The sequence below is a fragment of the Anas acuta genome, chromosome 2, assembly GCF_963932015.1.
Source record: "Anas acuta chromosome 2, bAnaAcu1.1, whole genome shotgun sequence".
NCBI classification, from domain to species: Eukaryota; Metazoa; Chordata; class Aves; order Anseriformes; family Anatidae; genus Anas; species Anas acuta.
In genome coordinates, this window is record NC_088980.1 from 39403473 (window position 1) to 39426810 (window position 23338).

Consider the following 23338-nt stretch of genomic DNA (forward strand, 5'->3'; position numbering starts at 1 on the left):
GTATTATGATCTCTCTCTCACATGAAATCAGTCATGGATTAAACTACCAGCCCACCTGAGAAGAAAACATCACATATTCAAATGTTTAAATTACCTTAAGGTGAGTTATATTAATCTGCCATTATACCACTTCATCAAAATTCACTATTTGTTCTCATTTGAATTTCACTCACTCATGTAAAACTATTTATTTATAAATGTGCTAGTTAAATCATTAACAGACAGTATTTATTTGAGTTCCAGAGTTTTGTTTCTCTGTTTCCACTTTTTTGTTTCCACTGTTATCAGTTTAACAAAAATCTGGCAAATGCTGTGCTACAGCATCTATTATCAGGAAACACGAATGCTCTTTTCAGACTTTATGAAGTTATTTCGTTTCCTCTGCTACCCACCTCCCCCCTCTGAAGATACTTCTGTCATTCCAGGATTTCTGCTTTCAGGCTTCAAAGAAGCTCTGTGTTCCTTCTAAGCCAGTAATAAAAATATGCACATTAACTTTGTCAGGATCTGCACCAAATGTAAATTTAATATAAAATATCTTCAACAACTAATAAATCTGATTGATCTAGCATTACAGATTAAAAAAAAAAAAAAAAGTTAAAACCCCATTAGACTGTCTGCTGACACAAGCAAGTTTGTATAGTTTCAAAAAAAAAAAAAAAAATAAAAAATAAAAAAAAAGACCATTCAGGTGGGCATGAAATGTTAGGAGAGGCTTTTTCCATTATTATTATTATTTTTATTTCTTAAGGTCATATTTAACAAAATACAGCAAATAAAACCAGGAATATCATGCTTCATAAATAGTGAAATTTATGAATAGTTAATATTTGTGAAATTAATGCTAGTTTTAGTTTTTTCTTTACTGTGCAGAAAACTGGTCCAGATCAGCTATTATGTTCATAAACAGAAGTGTCCAAAGCAAAGTCATTTTGTCTTTTTGACAGAACATATTAAGCATGCAAGAAAACAAAGAAAAAGGAAAAGACAGTACAGAAAATTGAATCTTTTAAACAATTTCATTTTGATTGAATTGCAGCACGCAATACTGAACACAGGAAAAACGCTTTCCAAAAATACAAACGCATTTACATGTACTATTTTTGAAAAAAAAAAAAAACACCAAACATTTTAAGAGACCACCTTCCTTGTCCAAATAAAAACCTAAGAACTTTATTGTTTTGCTTTTGTTTCTTAATTATGAAGTACATGTGTGGAAAAAAAACAAAACAAAACAAAAAAACTAATTACACTTTAAAGAAAATTGAAGAGCTAAGAGCTTATTTTCAGCTTAAGTCTCTTCTTTGAACAGCAAACTTGACAATATCAAGATGTAGTTTCTCCAGCTCCTCTCCAACTTCATTAGAAAGTCTTGTATGCACACTGGTAAAGCTAGGGTTTCTTCACAGCTTGGGATATTTTATTCACTGGTCTGCTACCAAGATTTCACAGGAAAACGTATGGCACAAGGAGAGATTCAGTGTACGTCACTGGATATTACTAACAGTGGTAAAGTGAGGTCTTATTCCACTGTTGGAACTTCTTTTCCTCTCTTCCCAGATACACTCTCTCTAGACAGAGAAGCAATAAACAGAGAATCAGAAGCTCCCAGCCTTCTTCCTGCCACAATAAAATGGATCTCACCGCTAAGGAAATGGCAGATTGTCCAAACCTGTAACTTTCAAAATGAAGACCTGTCTAGTCCAACTAGGAGACTTCTATTATGCAAGACATGGAGTAAGGATTTAAAAGTAAACAAGAACTAGAACATCAAGTGTACGCAAATGAGCTTAATTACGCAAGTAAAAAGGAACATTAAACTCATATTTCCCTTTTTCAGCATAGCATCTTATCTTTCTAAAAGTTTTGTTTTTTTAAAGTTCAGAAATTACTATATCATTTAACATATTACAGTATATCATAGTTTGTGGCTCATAATTTATATACATCTATCCCTAAACACCCATAGATGTATACATATTTTATGTATGTATATATAGAATTGACATGCAACCCTATGTGAAATTTAATATTTGTGTTTCAAGAGTAAATAAAGCCTGACTAAATTTGCCAACAATAGTGGGAAAGAGTTGGCTTGACAAGACTGTAGACATGAGTAAGGGAAAGGTATTCCTGTTGCTTGTACTTCCCAGAAAGTGTTCCACATAATTACTGTTTTAAGTAGCTAGAATAGGAATATAAATGCATTTCTACACCCAGCATGAATTCTTTACCTTCCCTTTTGCATAAAGGTAGAATTAGGACCTCCTCCGAGGTTAGCCTGAGAGAAATATGATTATTTTTCCAGACAAGAAGTATTGTGGATTATCTCACACACAGTTTCTTAACTTTCCTATGATCCCTAACTAAAACAATCACTTGCAAGCTTAACACAAGGATAATATTAAAGTATTCACATCTTTGGATTCATTTGACAGTATACTCATGTTTATGTGATTTATGTTAGAGCATTCTAATTCTATAACACCTGTATACTTTATTAGATAGTGGTAAAATACATTTTTCTGTGACATCCTGATCACTGCTCGGAATTACCTGTATGCATCCATGCATGTGTATGCATGTATTTCTGCATAAATAAAAAGCCTTCAATTCTTACTGTATCACCAAAAAGATGTTGGCCCCTCGTACAAGTCACAAAGATTTGCATCAGATTGCGTTTTCACTCTAGTATACAAAATCCTAAAGACTTGTTCATAAATTGAAAAAAAAATATAAGTAAAAATCCCAGGTTATTGCAGTCCAAGTTGAGTACTAAAAAAAGGGGGAGGAGGCCAGAGGTGGTGTATGAATATAGATGTTTTCTATACACCACACTTTCAAAATACTTGAGTGAGATGTAAGAAAGTCAGTAACTGCAATGTTACTATTTTTATTCTACTAAAAATGCTGTAGATAGGAAAAAATGAAGATTATTTAGAATACCAATTCTGATATATTGATATACCAAAAGCAAAGAGTGAAGGAACAACTAACTAAAATTAAGATTTTGTTTGAGTCTGAGGCATTTAAGTTCCATAACTACAAAGTATGTTTTAATTTGAGCTCACAACATTAGAACTGTGTTTTGTTTAATCCAAGATATGTATTCCTTAACATATTTCACAATGAAGAAACAGTTCACATGAAACCAGAAATACTCTCAGCACCATTTACATTTGGAGAAGAACTGCATTAGGGGGTGCATAACTCTTCAAAACTTTATTATGAAAATTGCCAGTCCAGTTGGTGAATTTCAGAGGAAGATAAAGTAGCCCTATAAAAGCTAAATGTTTTTCCTTGATTTGGAAAAATCAAACTTCTAATCAGGACTAAATTCACTATCTTCTCAACACATCAGTCTACAGCACATTTCTCCAATATTAAGTATATATAACAAATTATGAACTCTACTATTTCAAGTCATAACACATATTTCAGTGTCATTTTCCCTTGTGGAAGGAGGATCTTTTTTTTTTTTAAAAAAAAAAAAAAAAAAAGTGTTGTAGTTTTACTTGAAAATATTATGTAGTTATCCTGAAATAAACATGGAACTGACAGTTCAAAGTCTGGAAAGTTTGAAAGTTTTAACAAATAACTACCTAAATGGATGGACTTTTAAGATATGATCCTGTAACAAATAAATAAAATCTCTAAGTGTATAAAATATCCTCTGATCTCTTTTTATACTTCTTAACATTTTCCTATAGCATATAACCAACTCTAATCCAGTAAGGTACTCAGACACAACCAGTATGCTGATCTGAACAATAAAACAGCTACATACCTACTGCTTTGTTAATTTGGGGGAAAAGTTATTTCTAGGTATTAGTTCTCTTTGACTGGAAAAGTTTCTAACTGCTAGAGAAATTAGCTGTCTGTGATGAAAAGTAAATGTGCAGAGATTTAAGCTGTGCATGACAGATATACTCTTAACACAAAGATAGTACGTCTTCTGTAATGGACAATAATAAGCATAATTGTTCTGATGTATCATGAACTCAGACATAAAAGCCCCAAATACACCGTATCTCATACTAACACTATTATTCCTTTTTTTTTTTTTTTTTTTTTTTTAATTTTAAAAATGGTTCTTTTGGCTTGAATACCCAGTGCCTAATGGATAAGAGTCCTTACTAAGCAAATGTAAGTTTGTGTGGTTTTGGCATTATGTTGTAATAAAATGAAATGAACAAAGCTACATGTGCCACATCAGAGTTTTATGCTTAACTTCCATTTAATGCATATACCTGCATTAAAATAATAGGTGAATGATACAACCCACAGAACATTATGCTCATATCAAGTTACTGAACAGAAAAAAAAAAAAAAAAAAAAGAAAAAAAAAAGAAAATCTGTGATAACAGTAAGGAAGAATTTTCTTTTCTGAGATGCAAACTCTGCCAGTTCTTCTAGTTCAGATGAGTGTTAGTGGTTAAAGCATACAGCTGAAAAGATATAGGTCTACTGGGCGATAATACCAGTTTAACTACGTCTTTAGCTGATTTGTGCCTCAGTTTATCATCTCAAACATGGTTGCACAGGATTGAATTTGTTATCTGCCTCACAGCAGTGTGGTAGGATTAATTAGTCTGTGTTTTTAAATTACTCCAATGCTTAAAATCCCTACTGAGTGCAAGTGGCAACTGCATCTACTAATTATCATGCACTGATTTAACTGTTGACCTGAAAATTGCTCATCTTCAGTAGGCTGACAGTTGTTTGGTGGTTTTTTTTTTTGTTTGTTTTGTGTTTTTTTTTAATCTTCCAGAAAGTGTATTCCAATAAACCTATGTAAGTTTGTACATACAATGTATTATAATTATAATGAAAGAAAGGAAAAAAAAAATCAATCCTCTATCATTACAATACATCTTACTGGTGTACATATTTCACTGTCATCTTTATATGATGTATTTGATTCTGAGGACAACAACAATAAATCTCCCTAAAATAACAACAACCACATACACCTTAAACCTTCAAGCAAACAAGGAAAACCCAGGTTTATTTTAAAATAGAAATCAAAGCCAAAACTCAACATTTAACCTGTTTTACTTTTGGAAGGAGCAATGTGAAATGCTTTTTATGCAACCACTTTTTGTTTAGTGTGGTCTAACTACAAAAGGTGTCTTAGAACCCCTAGTTCTGGGTACAGCCAAACCCCTCTCTGACACAAGACAGTAAGAATCTCAAAAATTCTGTTATTTCACAACCTTATTATGAATTAATGAAATTATGGCACAAGTAAAAGCCATGCCAGATCCCGACAGCAAACAGTTTCCTAAATGAAACATGACCTGCTGCAGTTAATACCTGCTTGGAAGATATAAAAGCATTCCTCATGAGAAAATAGCATTACCAAAGTGAAGATAATCCCTTGGAAATGCTAAAGAAAATCAAAGTGAGTCAGTTGCCCTGAATAATTTTTTTTTTTTTTTTTTGCATAAGTTATTTCTGCACAGGTCAGAATCCATACTGTAACAAAACCAAGGTTTTGTTAAAATGTGTTAGCAGTCACTTTTGCACATTTAAGTGATTGAATGAAGACCTGGTCTACCAGATTCAAGAAATACACATATTTTGGTCTGTCACAGCTCTTTAAATAAACATACATTTTTTGCATTATAACTGCATTATATAATGCAATTTTTTGCATTAATATTGCAAAAACCTTTCCCTTTTCTGTCCCTTCTTTAAGATATACAAATATATCAAAATATTTATACATACTGAAGAGATACCTAAAATAGAGATACCTTTGTGCTCTCCACAAAGAGCACAATCCTACAGAATAGAATACAAATTCGGAAGACATTAAACTGTGCTTCTTACAAGTATGATTACCTGTGCCATTTTGGGGTTTCTGTTGTGAGGGATAAAATGGGAGGGAGGAACAATGTAAATCTTATTAGGAAATATTTTTACTGACGTAGATACAGAATATCAGAAGTGATATCTAGACTAAAGGTGTGCTTACCTGTATTTTTGATGAACCATTACCTAATTAGAGTAAAAATTCTAACAACAAATCTTACAAGTCTACACACGTATCAGTAGCTCAAAGAATTACATAAGACTATTCAGTTAAAAATAGTTTTTCAGAAAAATATTTGCTGATCACAAACCTAATAAATCCATTCACCCAAGAGAGAATAAGTAGATTGGGTCTCAATTCTTTAAATGCTTGAGGATCTACCATATTTTTAATTATTATTATTTTTTAATTACTGTATTTTCACCAAATCTTTAGTTTTCTCTTTTCACTATAGTTTATGATGAATGATTCCCTCATCGGATTCAGAATCTTTCATTTCTCTCCCTCCTATTTATTTTATTTTATAAATGAAAACTGGGATGCTCAAAGTGAAGTCGAGAAACAGCACGTATGAAACCAACACTATGGTTCAACTCCAACACAGTAAGGAAAAGCATACAATTTCTTTGCTATACTACCTGGATCTTACATGTCAATTTTTCTTTTTAACAAAACATGTATGAAAATAGGGTTTGGGGGTTCATATTTATGTGCCCTAATAATTATTAAATATATTGAAAAATTCATAATTTTACATACTTAGTATATTATGTTTATATTTTAACTTTTCAACCAACCTTCTCATACAAGTTGGTGCTTCCAACATAATCATATTCTTTCCCATCTACACCATTACATTTAAACCCTTCTGTCTTAGCACAAATATTTTTAAAGTTTTCCTCTCAAGGAATATGTTATTCTAGTAATTTCCCTCTTGCATTCCTCCAAGCAGTTTTGATGCCACTTCAGTGTTTAGTCATACAAATAAAACTGATGGCGTCTACTTATGGTCAATCTGCCATGATCTTATGTTTAAATCAATATGAATAATGCCAGACTATGTAGTGCAAATTTAATACTGAAGCATCTCTTTCCTATTTTCAAAGCATTTGTTTGCTTTTCTATGTGTGTTCAAAACTTTAGGAGAATCATCCATAAGAAGATTTTTTCCATTGCTGTAAGAGCCACTAGATTTTATTTTCTTCCTGTCAATAACCTATAAAAGAGGTTAATCTAAGAATCCTATACTCTTTTACTGCACTGGAATAAGTAAAAAATGCAATGTACTGCGAAGCTTTCAAAATCTTGGGTTTAAGAGAAACATTTTTAAAATAAAATTGTATCTACCTGCAGCTTTTATTTATATTTGTGTAAACAATAAAAATAGCCCAACTGCATTTTGAACAGTTTTGAACACTTGAAAGCTCATAGTTTTGGAGTACATTGCAACACCAACACATACAACAAAGCTACTATGGAATTTACTAGAGAGAAAATGGTGTTTTAGTTCACAATCAGCTTAGCTGATTCCTGAAAGTAAACAAGCTTTATAACAGAAAAGTAACCTGAAACACTTTCTATTACATTAAAAGCTACATAAAGGCATTGGCATTCACATTCTATAATACCAAAAGGAAAAAATTACATTCAGGAGGAAAAACCTAAACAACACATTGCTGATCTGTCATGGAAAAACAAACACATTCCCATTAGAGCAGTAATGTATAGAGTTTTGCAGCACATGCTGAAACTGCAACTGGAGCACTGTACTTCTCAGCTTTGTGTCTAGAAGCTTTTCAGGCTTCCTTCAGCATAGCTATAGGTGCTGACCCTACTGCTGGAAGAAGAAGATAAGCAAAATATTTTAATCTCTATGCTAATTATGGAAATTCATAGTGTAAAAAAATATTTGAGGAAACAAAGTTATTCCAGATAGACTCTTTTCTTTGCCCTCGTTCCCATGTTACACAATTTGAAGAAGCGTGTAATTGTGTGTTGTTTCTAAAGCAAGATAACTTTTTAAGGCAAAATTCATGCATTATGCATGGATTACCACAGTGGGCAATTGCATAGGCACAGTACATGTGCCAGCGAGATGGAAGAATTATTCCATATAGAGTTACAGAACAGAAAAGCAAACATAGTTTTCCTAGAAAGACATTTGTAAATGATAGTTAATGCACCTGTACCTTCAATGTGTCTGCATCTTCTTTTGCCCCAAGGGAAATCAGGAAGCTAACAATAAAAGAAAATGATTGTGGTAGTACAGAATATGTTAAATGCACATAATAAACATCACAGGTAGCCAGCCAAGATCACAAGAGCAGCTCTAGACAGCAAGTAGCTTCACAAGGAGCAAAGAGAAAACGGGATTAATGTTTTGTCATTAAGAAAAGGCCTCTAGGATATCTCAGTTCCAACAATAAAAAAATGTTTACAAATCAGAGATTTTATATCTCATTCTCTAATCTTCAAGGAATGTTAAGTGAGGATGTCATATCGTATTATCATATCATATAGGATATTGTATCACTGAACATGAATTTGGCATATCTCTTCACATTTGTTACTTCCACAAACTTATTTTCAGGTAAAAGATATTTAAAAAAAATCTATAAAAGTTTCATGGAGTGTACATATTGTCTCAAGTATTATCAAGAGATTGTGGCAACAGAACTATTATGATCAGTACTATGTAGAAAATGAGTATCATTCACTCTAGCCACACAAAGAACAACTGGACTAAGGTCCAGATGCCTGCACAAATTTAAAAGCTTTGGGGAAAAAAAATGAGAAAAGAGAAAGAAAGAAAAAAAAATCTAGTCTTGCTTGAAATATTAAGATGATAGAATAGAAATATGACCTCTCAGTGGTGTTGCCCTCCCTTTGATGACTGTGGAGCAGTAGTTAATCTCTCATTAGCATGCAGTGAGTCCACAGCCCTTGTAAACCTCTGGTATCCCATGCTCCAGATATTCATCTATTTGATTTATACATAGTCACATGGGGTCATATTTAATCCACCATTTGATCATTCTCCACTGATGTCTCTCCCTGCATCATTTTTGCCATATGGCTGTGTTCCAGAGCTTTATCACTTTCTTCTCTGCTCCTATTTTTTCCTCTTCTCCAGTCCCAAACTCTGGTCTCATGCAACACAGCATTCAGCCCTTAATTCCTAACCTTTGTTTCTTCCCAGGGGTGGGCATGCTTAAAAACTTCATTTGTCCTCCCTTGCATATCACAGATCAAGAGCTTAAATGTCCTCTCATTTTCACCAGACAACATTACTAATAACATCACTGGATCTCACTGGAATGAGATCTCAATTTGGACCTACCTCTCAGGACACGAGAGCGTAATGTAAGTATCAGGCCCTGGTAATTATTTAGTTATAAAGAGTTTTTCTGTCATTGTAAAACATCTGTTGTTATAACTAGCGTGTATGTAAATATTAGCTTACAGCACTGTGGTGGTTTTACTCAGGTGGGCAGCTGAGGTTCACTGCAACTGTTCTCTAACTTCCCCTCCTCAAAGGAAAACGGGAAGAAAAATATTGTGAAAAGGGCTCAAGGGTTGAGATAAATATGGGGAAATTACTCAACAATTATCATGATGGGCAACACAGACTCAGAGTAGGGAGATTAGTAAAATATATTGTCAATTATATTAAATATATTATTAACGAGCTAGAGAAGTGAGAAACAAAGGCGGACAAAAAAAAATCAAACTTCCCCTCTATTCATCTGCTTCCACCTCCTCGCCCAAGCGGCGCAGGGGAACAGGGGAATGGGGATTGCAGTCAGTCTCCACTGCTCTTCGTCTCCACTGCTCCTTCACAGTCACTCCCTGCCCCTTCTCCATATGGGACCCTTCCCATGGGATGCCATCCTTCCTGAACTGAGCCCGAGTGGGTCTCTCACAGACAGCAGCTCTTCAGGAATTTCTGCAACATTGCTCCGTACCATGGAGTCCATCAATCCCCCAGGAGCAAACTGTTCCAGCACGGGTCCCCCACGGGTGGGCGGCAGCTCCCCCCAGACCCCTGCTCCTGCGTGGGGTCCTCTCCACGGGCTGCAGCTCCGGACTGGGGCCCATTCCTGTGGGGGCTCTCCATGGGCTGCAGCCTCCTCCAGGCCACATCCACCTGCTCCACGGGGGGCTCCTCCATGGGCTGCAGTATAGAGATCTGCTTCATGTGGGACCTATGGGCTGCAGGGGAACAGTCTCCTCCACCAGGGGCCTCTCCATGGGCCACAGGGTAACTGCTGCTGTGTGCCTGGAGCACCTCCTGCCTTCCTGCTGAACTCACCTTGGGAGCTGCAGGGCTGCTTCTCACTCTCAGCTGCCATTAAGCAGCAGTGTTTTTTGTTGTTTGCTCTTTTTTTTCTACTCCTTTATTAAATATGCTTTCACAGAGGCACAAACAACATCACTTATTGGCTCGGCTCTGGCTGTCAAAGGGTAGGCCACTTATCTATCAGCATCTGGATTCTTCTCATAGAAGCCATCCCTGCAGCTCCCCCACTACCAAGCCTTGCCACATAAACCCACTTTTCTGTTATTTCAATAGAAAGTAAAATGTACTGTCTCTATTTTGTCAATCTTGAAACGTATTATAAACGCTCAAGGCTGCTACAGGAATTTATTATACTGCCAATCCATCAACAATCAATGGCAGTGATCATGATCAAAAAGTTGGGAAAAATTTGTTTATCAAAAAGATAAAGCACTGAAAATCCGAAAACTTGCCAATGAATTTTGACAAGAAAAGAAGAAAACAGAGGAATTAGAGAGACACAAGGCAAGTTACAAAGCAAGACATTCTTCTCATTTACTATGCAACACTTGAAAGCTCAGCTTTGTTCCCATCTTCCATGAAAAATCTATCTGATCTTTAAGACTGTACTAGCCACTCCCACTGCCAGGCCTTTGCAGTTCGAAGATGGAGAATTGAACGCAGCTAGTTGAAGAAACCTACATATATGGTGTCATGACAGAAAATAAATAAATAAATAAATAATGCAAGCGAACAGCTGCCTTCTCTCCCCCTCCCCCTCCACCCCCAAGGAAAAAAAAAATATTCCTCAATAAAGTTCCACAGAAATGGAATAATATCACACATGTACCTAGCAATTCTACCTAGAAAGAGCAGAAAGTCTCTTCGTCTCTTCTTCAGTTTTCCATGCTATATTCTCATAATATCTTGCATGTATTTAGCAGTTGAAACTTGTATGACTGTTTTTCCATGATCTGTTTGCCAAAAGAATGATTCAACACAGCAACAGAATGCTTTTCCATTCTTATCTGAACTTAAGAATAGCTGGTTAGACCAAAGACCTTCATATTAAATTTCCAAGCCAGTCAAGAATTTTCAAACAAAAACACAGTGTGAATATTTTCATGGCAAATAAAGAGAGATCATTAAAGTCTCAAGATCCTTTGCAATTTACCGAAATATAGCAAGTAAAATGAATTGAAACTACATTGCAATATGATGTTCTTGTGGCTCCATCCTACTTTAACTGTTTCTACTGTAGAAGGAAAATGTGATCCATCTGTTGGATAGATACTTAAGGAAAATGACTCCTTGCAGGAATCACAGACTATTTGTGGGGATGGTATTTAAGGTCCTACAGCTTTCTCTGGGTATGTTGACATAAGATGACATTAAAAAGGAGTACTATCAGCTCAGCAGGAGTTACATAAAAACAAAATATACTTTATCTTTTTATCTCTTTCAGTATGCACTAAAAAAATTAAACAGTTATTTTTAGTACGTTTTGTGTGATGCATAACAATGAAAGAAGCAAATTTATACAGACTCATAAGGACAAGATTAAGGCAACAAAAAGAGATTATCCCATTTAATTTAAAGGCTTACCACTGTTGGTGGGTAAGTATTTCTACAAGTACTAGGGTCATTGCAAAAAAAAAAAGTAATGTGCACAGACACCTTCAGACAACCTTTATCAGCCCTGTTCTAAAATAATTTCCAACACTTTAAAATGTGTCAGCCACAAAATAGATTTTGAATACTATGGTTTCTCATCTGTGAGGTCTTCTTTCAAATACCTTCACTTATCATAAAGTCCTAAATTATTTTAACGTATACATAATAGGTAAGCATTCATTCTCAAGAAGCAAGTCATTTATAGTTCATGATGACTGGTTCAGTTTGCTAGATTTGTTTAGATGTGAAGCAATTTATTCTTTTAATTAGATAGAATTAGCTACATGAAGCTCAAAGCCATCTCACAAACCTACTCCAACTAATTTCTCTACTGTTTTTATTTTTCTCAATAATGACTTCTGCCTGTAAAAAAGACATCTCTATCATTTCCCCATATGCAAAACAACAACGTTTTCCCATCTTGTGTTTTATCTGTAAGACAGTGATTTAAACACATTTTCAAACTGTATGGACAGGGAGCTGCTGTACTCAACTCAAGCCTCACTTTGATGAATTTATCCTCACACAGCAAGATGTCCTGCATCTTGCATATGCATCATTAAACTGAAACCTAATTAATCAATATTGTTAAAACAAACATGATGCCATTTCAGAACAGGAAGATAACTACATTTTTAATGAAGCATTTAAAATGCTCATAAACCATACAGGTTTGTTTATATTAATACACATCATGGGTAGTGTTAAAACTACAAGAAAATAATGATTTGCGCCAGACTGTACATTTAAATTTCATTAATAATATTAGGAAGAACACAAAGGAGATGCTCCTTTTTTTGAAAAGATTTCAAAATATATTTTTCCTCTACAGCATGCAATTAAGAAAATTTGAATTGAACTTTCTGAAGCGATGTGGATCTCTCACAGATGTTTTCAAAACCTTCCAAAAAAACCCCAAACCATTATCAGGTTCCTGTTAAAAATCAATGCAGTAATAAAAGTTTAGCTTCTTAAAAATAAAAAGAGAGAGAGAGAGGGGAGAAGAAGTACAGTAGATCTGAGATCTTCTGGTGTAGGAGAGACATAAAGCATTTTAGGGGAGCTGATCCATAATTCTTGTCAGATTCTTGGCAGAATCACAGAACAACCAAGGTTGGAAGGGACCTCTGAAGATCATCTAGTCCAACTTCCTGGCTGAGCAGGATCACCTAGAGCAGGATGGCATCCAGAGATGTTTTGAATATCTACTGAAAAGGAGATTCCATCACCTCTCTGGGCAACCTGTTCCAGTGCTCTGTTACCCTCATAGTAAAGAAGTGCCCTCTCATATTCAGATGGAACACGCTGTGTTTGAGATTGTGCCAGTTGCCTCTTGTCCTGTCACTGGGCACAACTGAAAAGAGACTAGCTCCACACTCTTGACACCCTCCCTTCAGATATTTATATACACATTGACGAGATCTAATCATCAGCAGCATCTCATCAGGAGAAAAACTGTTTCCTTACTGACTTCAACAGAAGTTGAATCATATGATTATAAACAGGCATATTTTCAGATTTTGAGCTGACCCTTCTTCTAGTTTTGTCTGTTCCCACACAGTGGATCTGCCAAACTGACATGCAGAAATCTCAGCAGCCCTACCTTATTCACCTTTGCTACCATCCCACTCTCTAGCAAATTATATATAACAGCAACTCACATTTGCTCTTATCCCATAAGATATTATGTTTAATTCATATTCATTCAATATTTGTATTTATTTATAATAGGAGGCTTCTTGTCTAGGCTTCTTCCTCAGACAAATGTAAAAACATTCTTGCTAAAACCACCTCTCCGAGGTTTCTCTCCAAACTGAGCCAGAGACAGCTCTGAAGTTTTCCTCTGCTGATTCCTGCTCTTCCCTTCCACAACATTCATAAGCTTGAAAACCTCATTAACAACATGAAATTAAGTGTTTGCCTGTTCCAGTATCTAAACAATATGGAGGCATGCAACTAACGCATACACAACCACTGGTACTTTAAAGTGAAATATTTTTTTAAAGTTTCCTTTTCTATTCAGTTGATGGCTTTCAGTGTTTCTCTTGAAAAAGTCAGTAGGATCACAAACATCTAGCAAAAAGTTTAAATCTATCAACAACTAAAGAAGTTTGGATTTTATGCTAATGAAGAAACAAACATTGCCAGGCCTTCTACCTTAACAGACTCCATTCTGCTTTTAAATCCACTTTATTGATGAATTGAATGAAGCCCTCTGCATAAGCAGAAATCAAACTCCACAGATTCTGTTGCCATATCTGATTACAGATACATATTATTGCTTTTGGCTATTTATCACCAAAAATTTTGGGGGGCATTGATAGCAGTGTCATATTTAAAGTCATTTTGAGGCTTATGTATTTCTATTTCAAACTTTGAAGACAATTTTGTTTTAATATTTAGCATAATGCATTTGGAACACAAATTAATCATCTGTAATAGTTGCTTATTAATCTGTTTCCTTTCTTGCTTGGGAAATACATTCGAAGTAAATATACCTTTTAGAGTATGTTCATTAAAATGTCGGTGTTTATCTCAATTTCAATAGCTAATGAACAAATTCAGACAGTCTACAAATTCAGACCAGACAAATATTTTCATGCAGAGGGCTCTTGCAAATTTTAATCATAAAGTACCTCATTTTCTAAAAAGAACCTGGAGAAACTACCCAATTATTTCCATCATTTAATGCTGTCTTCTTAACTTCAAACCTGTTACATTAGATTTTTCTGACCTTAGATGCTTTTCTGTCCTCTGCTTACCCAGATCTCAGTGCTGTTTTTCAGGATGAACCAGCAAAGGAATATTAAAAAAAAAAAAAAAAAAAAAAAGATGCTGGGGTGAAAGCTGCTAAGAGCAGAGCTGGAAAGAAGCTTCCCCTCAAATCACTGGTTCTCTATTCACCCTTTTCCTGCAGCCAGATTTTTCTACTTGATTAGAGTTTTTCTTCTCACTTCTAATGTTGCTTATTTCCAAATTCAATGTTTCTATCAGGAGACATTGGACAGATGAACTGAATGAGGGACTGTGAATGTAAGATGGTGATGAAGGAAGACACATGCAGGGGAATCAAAGGTAGCTAAAGTAGACTGGATTTTTTCAGACAGTGACTATACTAGTGATAAAGAGAGTTTTGGAAGAATCATGGATAAGACCTATTCAACAAGCAGTATAGCAATCTAAGCAACACAGGGAGTGCAGCTGATGCATCACAGCCAGGAAAGCAAAGGAACAAGAAAGATATCTCTGAGAAACAATGAAGATAATGACAAAACTACACAGAATAGCCTATAGGAGAAAAAAAAAAAGGGGGGGGGGGGCAGTAAAAAAAGGTAAAAACTTAAACAGTTTCCACCTTTCAATTTGAAACACTTCCACTCAGGTAGCTTTGTGTTGATCCCAAACCCTCATTTCTACTGAAAAAAATCAAGATACAAGCTTAAAGTCTTTTTAAATAGATTTCGGCATTACCTCCACTGGAAAGACTAGACTCAAGAACTAGGTATACATTCTCTGCTAAAGAACATATTATCAGACAAGGCTAATAGTCTTGCCAACTGTAGACCCTGTTATGGTTTTTCATGTTTTTTTGCTGTTATGGTTTCTCATGTACATAAAATGATCATTTTGAAAGTGCCACATTTGTTTGCTGCACAGCCATCCCTACAGTTAATTTATATTACACTCACTCCTGCATCTCAAGTATTGCATACAACTTTCTAATAAGATTCATACCATAAGATTAAACAAAGACTAAACATATAATGGATGAACACATTTTGGTAACAAAATTTCCAGGTGTAAAAGCTAGTCTTGGAAAGGACCACAGAAGGCATTTGCAAAGCCATCTTTGCTGGTTGCCTCTCTCAATAATGGTAGTACACCTCTGCTAAATCCAGCACAGCTCTAGAGGCAGCTGGAGGGGTGGGGAAGTGGCAGACGCCTGTCTCCATCTGTCAGGGAATCAGGGAGAGAGCTACTGAAACCACCTTCCCATAATTTCAATGAGAAAGTACTTCAGTATGGCTTTTCCCTCAACCAGTAAATACTGCAGAAAATATTTACAAGCCAAAAGGAGATGAAAAGAAAAAAAACAAATTAAATCTAGATTGTACATTTGCTCCATATATGTTGTGGGTAACTCAATACCGTAAAATCTGTGGAATTTAAAACACTATATCTCAGCAAAAGCACTAACTATATTTATTTGAATATTGAGTGAATACTTCTTTTACTGCACTTGTTTTGTCAAAGAAACCTGCAGAGCATATGGTAAGAAAATTCTAATCTCATTTATTGTGCTTACAAAAATTCACCTGATATGTCTTCCAACACAGTGTTTGAATTTTTTTTTGTCTTTCTACCAGTTTAATTTAAAAAAAAAAAAAAAAAAAAAAAACAAAACGCTAATGAATGCAATTTGGCAAATGTCAGCATTATTTTTTTCTGTGTTTTGACTCTTTTGACCACTCAATATATGCAACTATGTTTATTAGCTGTCTGGTCCTTTTATCATGCTAGCAAATGAAATATTAGTTCCACTTCAGCGATTTAGTTTCTATGTTACAGAGCCAACAGGATGAAACTATTGCAATGGTTAAAGTCAACAGCTTTGCATAAAGTGTTAAGTAAAGGTCATTGCTTCTTTCTCGGAAAACAAAAATAATAAAATCTGTATGTAGATCTCAATTAAAATAATTTCTCTAGGTTTAAAATTAATCCTTAAAATCGTTCTTTTGCAATACATTATCATGCCAATGCCTAAAGCAAATTGGAGGACATAAGCATGCCAGCAATCGCTCTGACCACCAAAGCAAAACTGTCATTTTAAAGGAAGATGTGATTCATAACCCAGAGCTGCAAGTTAAATCCTGAGAGAGCTCAGGATGTCCTACTAATGGTATAAAGTGATTGTAGCCCATTATGGAGAACCTCTGCTAATATTAACGCTTTGATCTGCAAGATGTTAATTCAGTAAAACTTCCTTTTAGCACTGCCATGATAGCAGAACACCTAACAACTGCATCAACAAGATGTGCTAAAGATTACATATGATATGTACAAGCAAGGCAGAGACACAGGTACAGGCTTTTATCAGCACTAGTTTGGGATAACAGCCTTCTCTAACAAATGAATCCATACTGTGGGATTTGATCAGACACTTCAGTACCCTACACCAGAAGCTTACTCAATCTAAGGAAATTAAGTTTACAGGCCACATACATGACAAAAGGGCAAAATCTGAAAAATTAAATGGCACTTAAAAGCTAATTACCAGTGTCTGACAGTCAAACAAAAGAGATTTCTGAAATGGCTCCCAGTAGGGAACTTGACCAAAGGAATAAGGAAATGTGTACACTAAAAATGTGGACAACTTCAAATCAGGAGAAACCGCAAGTTCTCTTGCTTATTCTGAAGAATAAGGTCAACTTTCTAGATAATTCTGGCAAATTAAAGACATGTCCTGAAATCAACCATACATACAGGTTTCACTGAGGAGTGCAGTCAAATAGAGAAGTCAAATGCACAAAGTGGGGAAAAAAAAAAGTATTTTTTGGTACAACAGGAAAAAAGAAAAACTTTTACTTTCACAATGAACAATATCTGAATCAAAATCAGTAATGCAACACCGCTTCAAAAAAGGCAAAAGCTAATTCTTGGATCTAATAATGGGAGTACAATTCCTGAAACTTGAGTGAAATCTCATCTTGTTGCTGATGGGCTCCTTCATCAAAAAAAAAAAAAAAAAAAAAAAAAAAAAGGATCTACAACTAGATCTCCTGGGAAAGACTTGTGAGCAAACAAATGATTTTGGAAAAACATGACCATCTATCTTCTCATACATCATGCCTGTGCATGGAAGCCAGATAATAACAATCATTTTAGTTTATAATAAAAAGATCAAAGACCAGGAAAATCAATCTAATGATTACAGTAATTAAACACTGAAACATGGCAACCCTCAGGAATTTACTTAATTCTAGGTTCTTAAGAAGAGTACAATGAGAATGACACTCTAGCTATACTTGCTTCAGCCTGAATACAAGGAATTAAGCTAAATGATCTGTATGACCATTCCAAATCTGGCCTCTTAGTCCTGCAGGCCAGCCTGGAAAACAGACTTCTAACACATGCCTGAGGTTAACTGAATTCCTGAGGTTCTTCTGTTACATCAGACACACACCAAAAAGCAGTTTCCATAAAGCTCATACAGGTTTTATAGCCAGCCAACAATAGTTATAGACAGGCTCATTACAAATAATGAAACTAACTCTTAGCAATATTTTAATACTATGCCAACACTTAGCTATGTCCATGAATGTAAACAAACAGCAGAAGAAAAGACACAAATGAGAGAAGTTGAAGACTAGGATGCAGATTTTGCCCGTCTCCCCTTACATAAAGAAGTAGATAAACCCCACTGGTTAGCTTCTACACAGTCATTTCTACTATCATATCCAATTACATTTACATATGCCATCAATATACTCTGAAAATTTGGATGCCAGGTTTTCATTCTGCCTGGGAAGTAACTCCCCTCTCCCTCTCCTATTTTTCCCCCCTTTCCTTTTATATACAAATATATCAGAGTTTTAAAACATGTCAAAACCTTCACATTTGTCTCATCAAAAATGACACTAACAAGACAGTCATCTGATGAGATAATTTCCTCCTTACCAGATTTTTAAAAAAGCATCACAAGCATCAAATATATATATATATATATATATATATATATATATATATATATAAATGTTGCTATCTGCCAAGCCCTATCACTTCAATGAATACAGTCCTCTTGACATTGAATAGTTTATTTTCATAAATTATTCCTGACTGAATGTGGAATTATCTAAGTGACAGAATGCGTACTCATGAGAAAACACAAGGGATCCATTTATTACTGTCTTTGTGATTATATTGCTGGCTCTCTACCTTTGCAGCTGCTGCCGTCTTCACAGTTAATATAGTTGTTTTTGCATTGAAAACTGTGTATTAACATAGTACAGGAAAGTTGAAAGGGAGGGAGCTGTTTCTTGTTCTTATATAATACTTGAGAATCTTGACTAGTTAATCACAACATTGTTAGATAAATGAGTTAACAAGTTAAACCAGTTAATGCTATATACCCATTATATAGGATTTATTAGGTACCTAAAAAGCTCCCAAATTTAATCTTCTAAACTGAAACAAACAAACAAACAAACTTTACCACCTATTACTCTCATGGAGCACTTCAGCACTTCTTACATTAAAAAAAAAATAATCTAGATAAGGAAGACCTATACATTTTTTCATGTTTTGTTTTATATAAGTAAAATTTGTTGACAATCACAAGTGCTAAACCATACTAAAACTAATAAACCATTCCTTTCAATGACCAGTCTTTAATCCTGATTAAAAAATACTATGATATCAATCAACAAGTGGTATCACACTTGTGATGCATTAACCACCATTTCATGCTATTTTAAAATATAAAAAAGGAAAATGTATAAGACCAAAAGTTATTCACAGATGATCAGCTTTTATTGCCAAGACATCACCCCTGTAAGTCATTTAAGCAGTCATATTTTTCAAATGTGTTAATATGAGCTTTTGATTGTATTTCATATTTTGACCCATTATTGATACTTTTTTATTCAGATGCTTCCATTGATCTGCACAAATATGTGAAGAAATATTAAGGACCAGACATAGGAAAAGAGACTGGAGTAACAGATAACAAATAGGCTCTTGTTAAAATAGTTGCCTTTGCTTTTTGTTGTTGTTGTTTACTTCAGTGGACTTTCATTGATTGTGTTAGCATGTACACAATTTTCTGTTAAAAATTATCCTCATTAAAAGAACATTGTGATAACTTATTGAAAATGACTGATCAGCTCTCCATCTCCTCCTATACTAAAGAAATGACAACAGAACACACTATGTATCATCATCAGATTAGACTGTAAGTAGATAAGGATGACTTCCTAATCCATGTTGGTTAGATTTATGTCACTGATTCAAAAGTATAAAATGTCTTTCCTGAAAAAAAAGGCCATTATTTATTGTTTAATGGCATGGCACTGCAAAGACTGGGCTATGGGAAAAGATATTAAATTACTTTAAAATCCTCTGATGCTTCTTAATAAAGACACACTTTTAGCATTTAAAAAATGAAATATTTTGTGGTTTTGTTCTTCCTTCTTACATTTGTAATATGTCTTCATTCTGTTGCTACTGAGGTAGAACAAATGCATCAGCAAATGTATTCACCCAGCATCCCAAAAGAGTCACTGGCTGTTTGTGACACAGTAAGACTTTTTTCAATAGGTTTCTTCTTGTTGCTGCTGTTGGATAACTACCCCAGTATTAACACTGCCTCACCAGCAATTGGAGCCTAGGTCCTGACATCCTGCCTGTACAAGTATATGACAAAGGACCACATAGTCACAGTACTGCTGGCTGCAACTTTGTTTCCTATTGTGTTTTTTTGTTTGTTTCATTTATTATTTTTGTTAATTAAGAATATTGTCCTTTTTTAATAGAGAAGATTTGAAAGAGTAATAGACATTTTCAAGAAAGAGCCCTTGCTGTACTCAAAGCAAAGCCACCGAAGTTTAATTGTGTGAAAACTTAAATATAGAGAAACCAGAGAAAGTGATATTGCTCCTTCCAGCAGAATAAACCACGTGGTTCTTAACAGCAGGGCAGTTTGAATTGTTTAGCATGAGAAAAGCTCAAATGCTTGTGCTTTAATATTGTTTCAGTTCTGTTGGAACTTTTTCAATTTTGTAGCTTTTCTACAAATGAACTTTTATTACAATGAGAGTAAACCCACTTTACAATTACTTTACTTCTTTGAAATAAATGCTAGAGGGGGAAAATAGTTGTTCCACATAGAAAGTCTGTATACTTTTTCTGCTTCCTGTACTTACTCACTCTGCTCTGGTTCTGGGCAAAATAGTCACATTAATCTAACAAAAGCCAGCATTTCTGTACAAAGACGCAATCTAATACCCCCATTTCCTAACCTCCCTACTCAGTACTAATTTCTACTGTCTCCCTTGTTCTGGTGCAAACATTCATCACATTTATTGCCAAGATGGATTAGTGAATTCATAAAACTGGAAACAAACAAACAAAAAAAAACTGTTAATTTTCTACCCAATCAGTTCCCTGGTCTAGCTCACCACAGGAATGCACAAAAACTGATGTTAGTATACAGTAGCTAGTGGAAATAAATAAGCAAAATGAAGGTAGGACTATTTCTGGCCAACGCAGAATTGTTTTTATGCTATTTGCTACACTTCATAGACCCTGTCTAGTGGAACCCAGATCAGCAGGTGCTACAATATAAATGAAGCTTCCAAACTGAGCAGACATTCTAAAAATGTCATAAAACCAAATCCTTGTTATCCTTACATGGTATGAAAAATGCTTTATGGTAGCCACATAATTATGTTATGCACTCAATTAACAACATCTCTACTTACTAGCTGAGATCCTAAGTAGTTGTTACTTTACACTGTATTAAGAAACATAAGCCACATAACATCTTCCCACTTTCTAATGATATATTCCTACCACCTATCAAAGCATTTTCAATAAGAAACTTACACTTTGAGGGAGTCTGTGGACAAAAGGCCATGATTTTCTTCAGACTCCATGCTTCAGTATTACTTAGGCAGGGCACAGATTATAGCAAACTGCCAGAACTCCCCTGGGCAGGTGGAAGGATGACATGGTGCCCTCAGTCACTAAGAAGCATGGCTGAGGATTTCAATGGTAAGTAAAAATTTATTTGCTTTGGTGTTTATTTTTTGGTACTTTTTACAAAGTTTTTTTTTTTTTTTTAATTATTATTTATTATTATTATTATTAAAAAGAGTCTGCATTAGAGTGGCAAAGAAATTAATACACATAATCTGTTACAAAAAGAAAAGGCTCTATTAGTCTGCTAATAACCAAACCTTATAGCTGTCATTCAAACCACTGTCCTCTTAAAGACCCATATGCTTAAATGTTTCTATTTTACTGTTATTTTGAAATAGTTTTATTTCTATGACATTTAATATGTAACACCTTAATTTCACTCTTTAATTTGTTTGCTTTCCTTATTTAAAGTAGAAAACTCTATTCATTTACTTTATACAATGCTTACTTCATTGTCACGAAGAACAGCTCATATAACTTCCTAAAGCTCTAATCAACATTGCCTGTTTTGTTTAATTATCTAGATACCAAAGCCACAGTCATTCCTTTCCACTTAATAATGTCCACTTGTAAATAACAGTTGGCTTTCTAAAGGATTCAAAGTCTATAAAAATAGTTCAGTGATAGTCATTAAAATGTCCTGCAGATGGCTGCATAATTTGGATTTCTATTTTGTTCATTTGTTACATAACCTTTAATTTGTTTACTTTTCCCCCTTGCAATTTAAAACAGATCAACACGTTCTTGATAACATTTTAAATAGCTACATTTTCACATCAGTATATTAATGCTTTATATTTTTAGAAATAGTTTACTGAAAATACTTCAATACATTTACAAATAATTTAGTTTAATTAATTAGATGGGTATTTATAATAATTTTACAAAAGTCAAGACAGAAGGGATTTATAACCTGCCTGGTTATGAGTCCCCAGTACAGTCAGCAACAAAACAGCAAAATCTTTTCAGCATGACCAAGAAAGTTTCCTGTCACTTACATAGTTATGCAATAAACTCAGGCCATTTAGATGTCATCCCAAACAAACCACTGCATTCACTTCTTTTGCAAATTTCCCTTCAAGATCTTTTTTACCACAGCACATCACCTATTACAGAGTGTTTTTTTTTGTTTATTTTTAATAAATCATATGTTCATATCATAACAAGATTTTCTGTAACTAGCCCTCAAAAGTCTTTCAAAAAAAGCCTCCAAAACAAACTAGGCTTATGTCTGGTTGTTATGCCACATAGGAAGCATTGAAATTCACAATGAAACAATAGCTTTCATGTGCAATTTGGTCAGGCATGACATTGTATTAAAAAACAAAAAACAAACAAACAAAAAAAAAGGTTTCTGACCTAAGTAGAGATAATTAGAACTGACAACTGACTGGGGCTTATAAAGTCACCACATTACAAATAGGGGTGAATTTTGAAAAACATATTCTTCCCTTTTTCCCCAAACTCAACTTTGCTTAATCCATGCCCAAGTGCAAATTAATGTTTATTACATTAATGATATTAATGTAATTTATATTTTCCTATTAGTAATATATGTTATTACTAATAATGAATAAATTATTAGTAATAATATGCAAACTTATGTGGCTTTGCATTTTTAATCTAGTCTAGTTAACAACAGTTTGAGCTACAAATAAGTTTTCCATGTGTTCAGCACCTTGTTGTTTTTTTTTGTTTTGTTTTAAAACATTGTAAATATACTTACAAAGTAGAGACACCAGAAACAAAAGTGAAACACAGAACTATCTTGACTACAGGGTATGTACACCTTTCTGGTTTACACCTTTACCTTCAAAGAATGTTTGGGACTAACAAAAATAAAAAAATAAAAAAAAAATAAAACTGGG

General features: G+C 34.4%; 1 protein-coding gene across 5 annotated transcripts in view; it reads right to left on the reverse strand.

Annotated features, from left to right (window-relative positions):
• ZNF385D (zinc finger protein 385D) overlaps positions 1 to 23338 on the reverse strand; it is a 429191-nt gene that overhangs the window by 206976 nt on the left and 198877 nt on the right. The window contains exon 2 of one of the 5 annotated variants that reach the window (XM_068674355.1): positions 8008 to 8053. The exons of the other annotated variants lie outside the window; for them this stretch is intronic. Within the exon in view, the coding sequence (XP_068530456.1) occupies positions 8008 to 8053 (46 nt within the window). The remainder of the gene's footprint in view (positions 1 to 8007; positions 8054 to 23338) is intronic. 5 annotated transcript variants of the gene reach the window in all.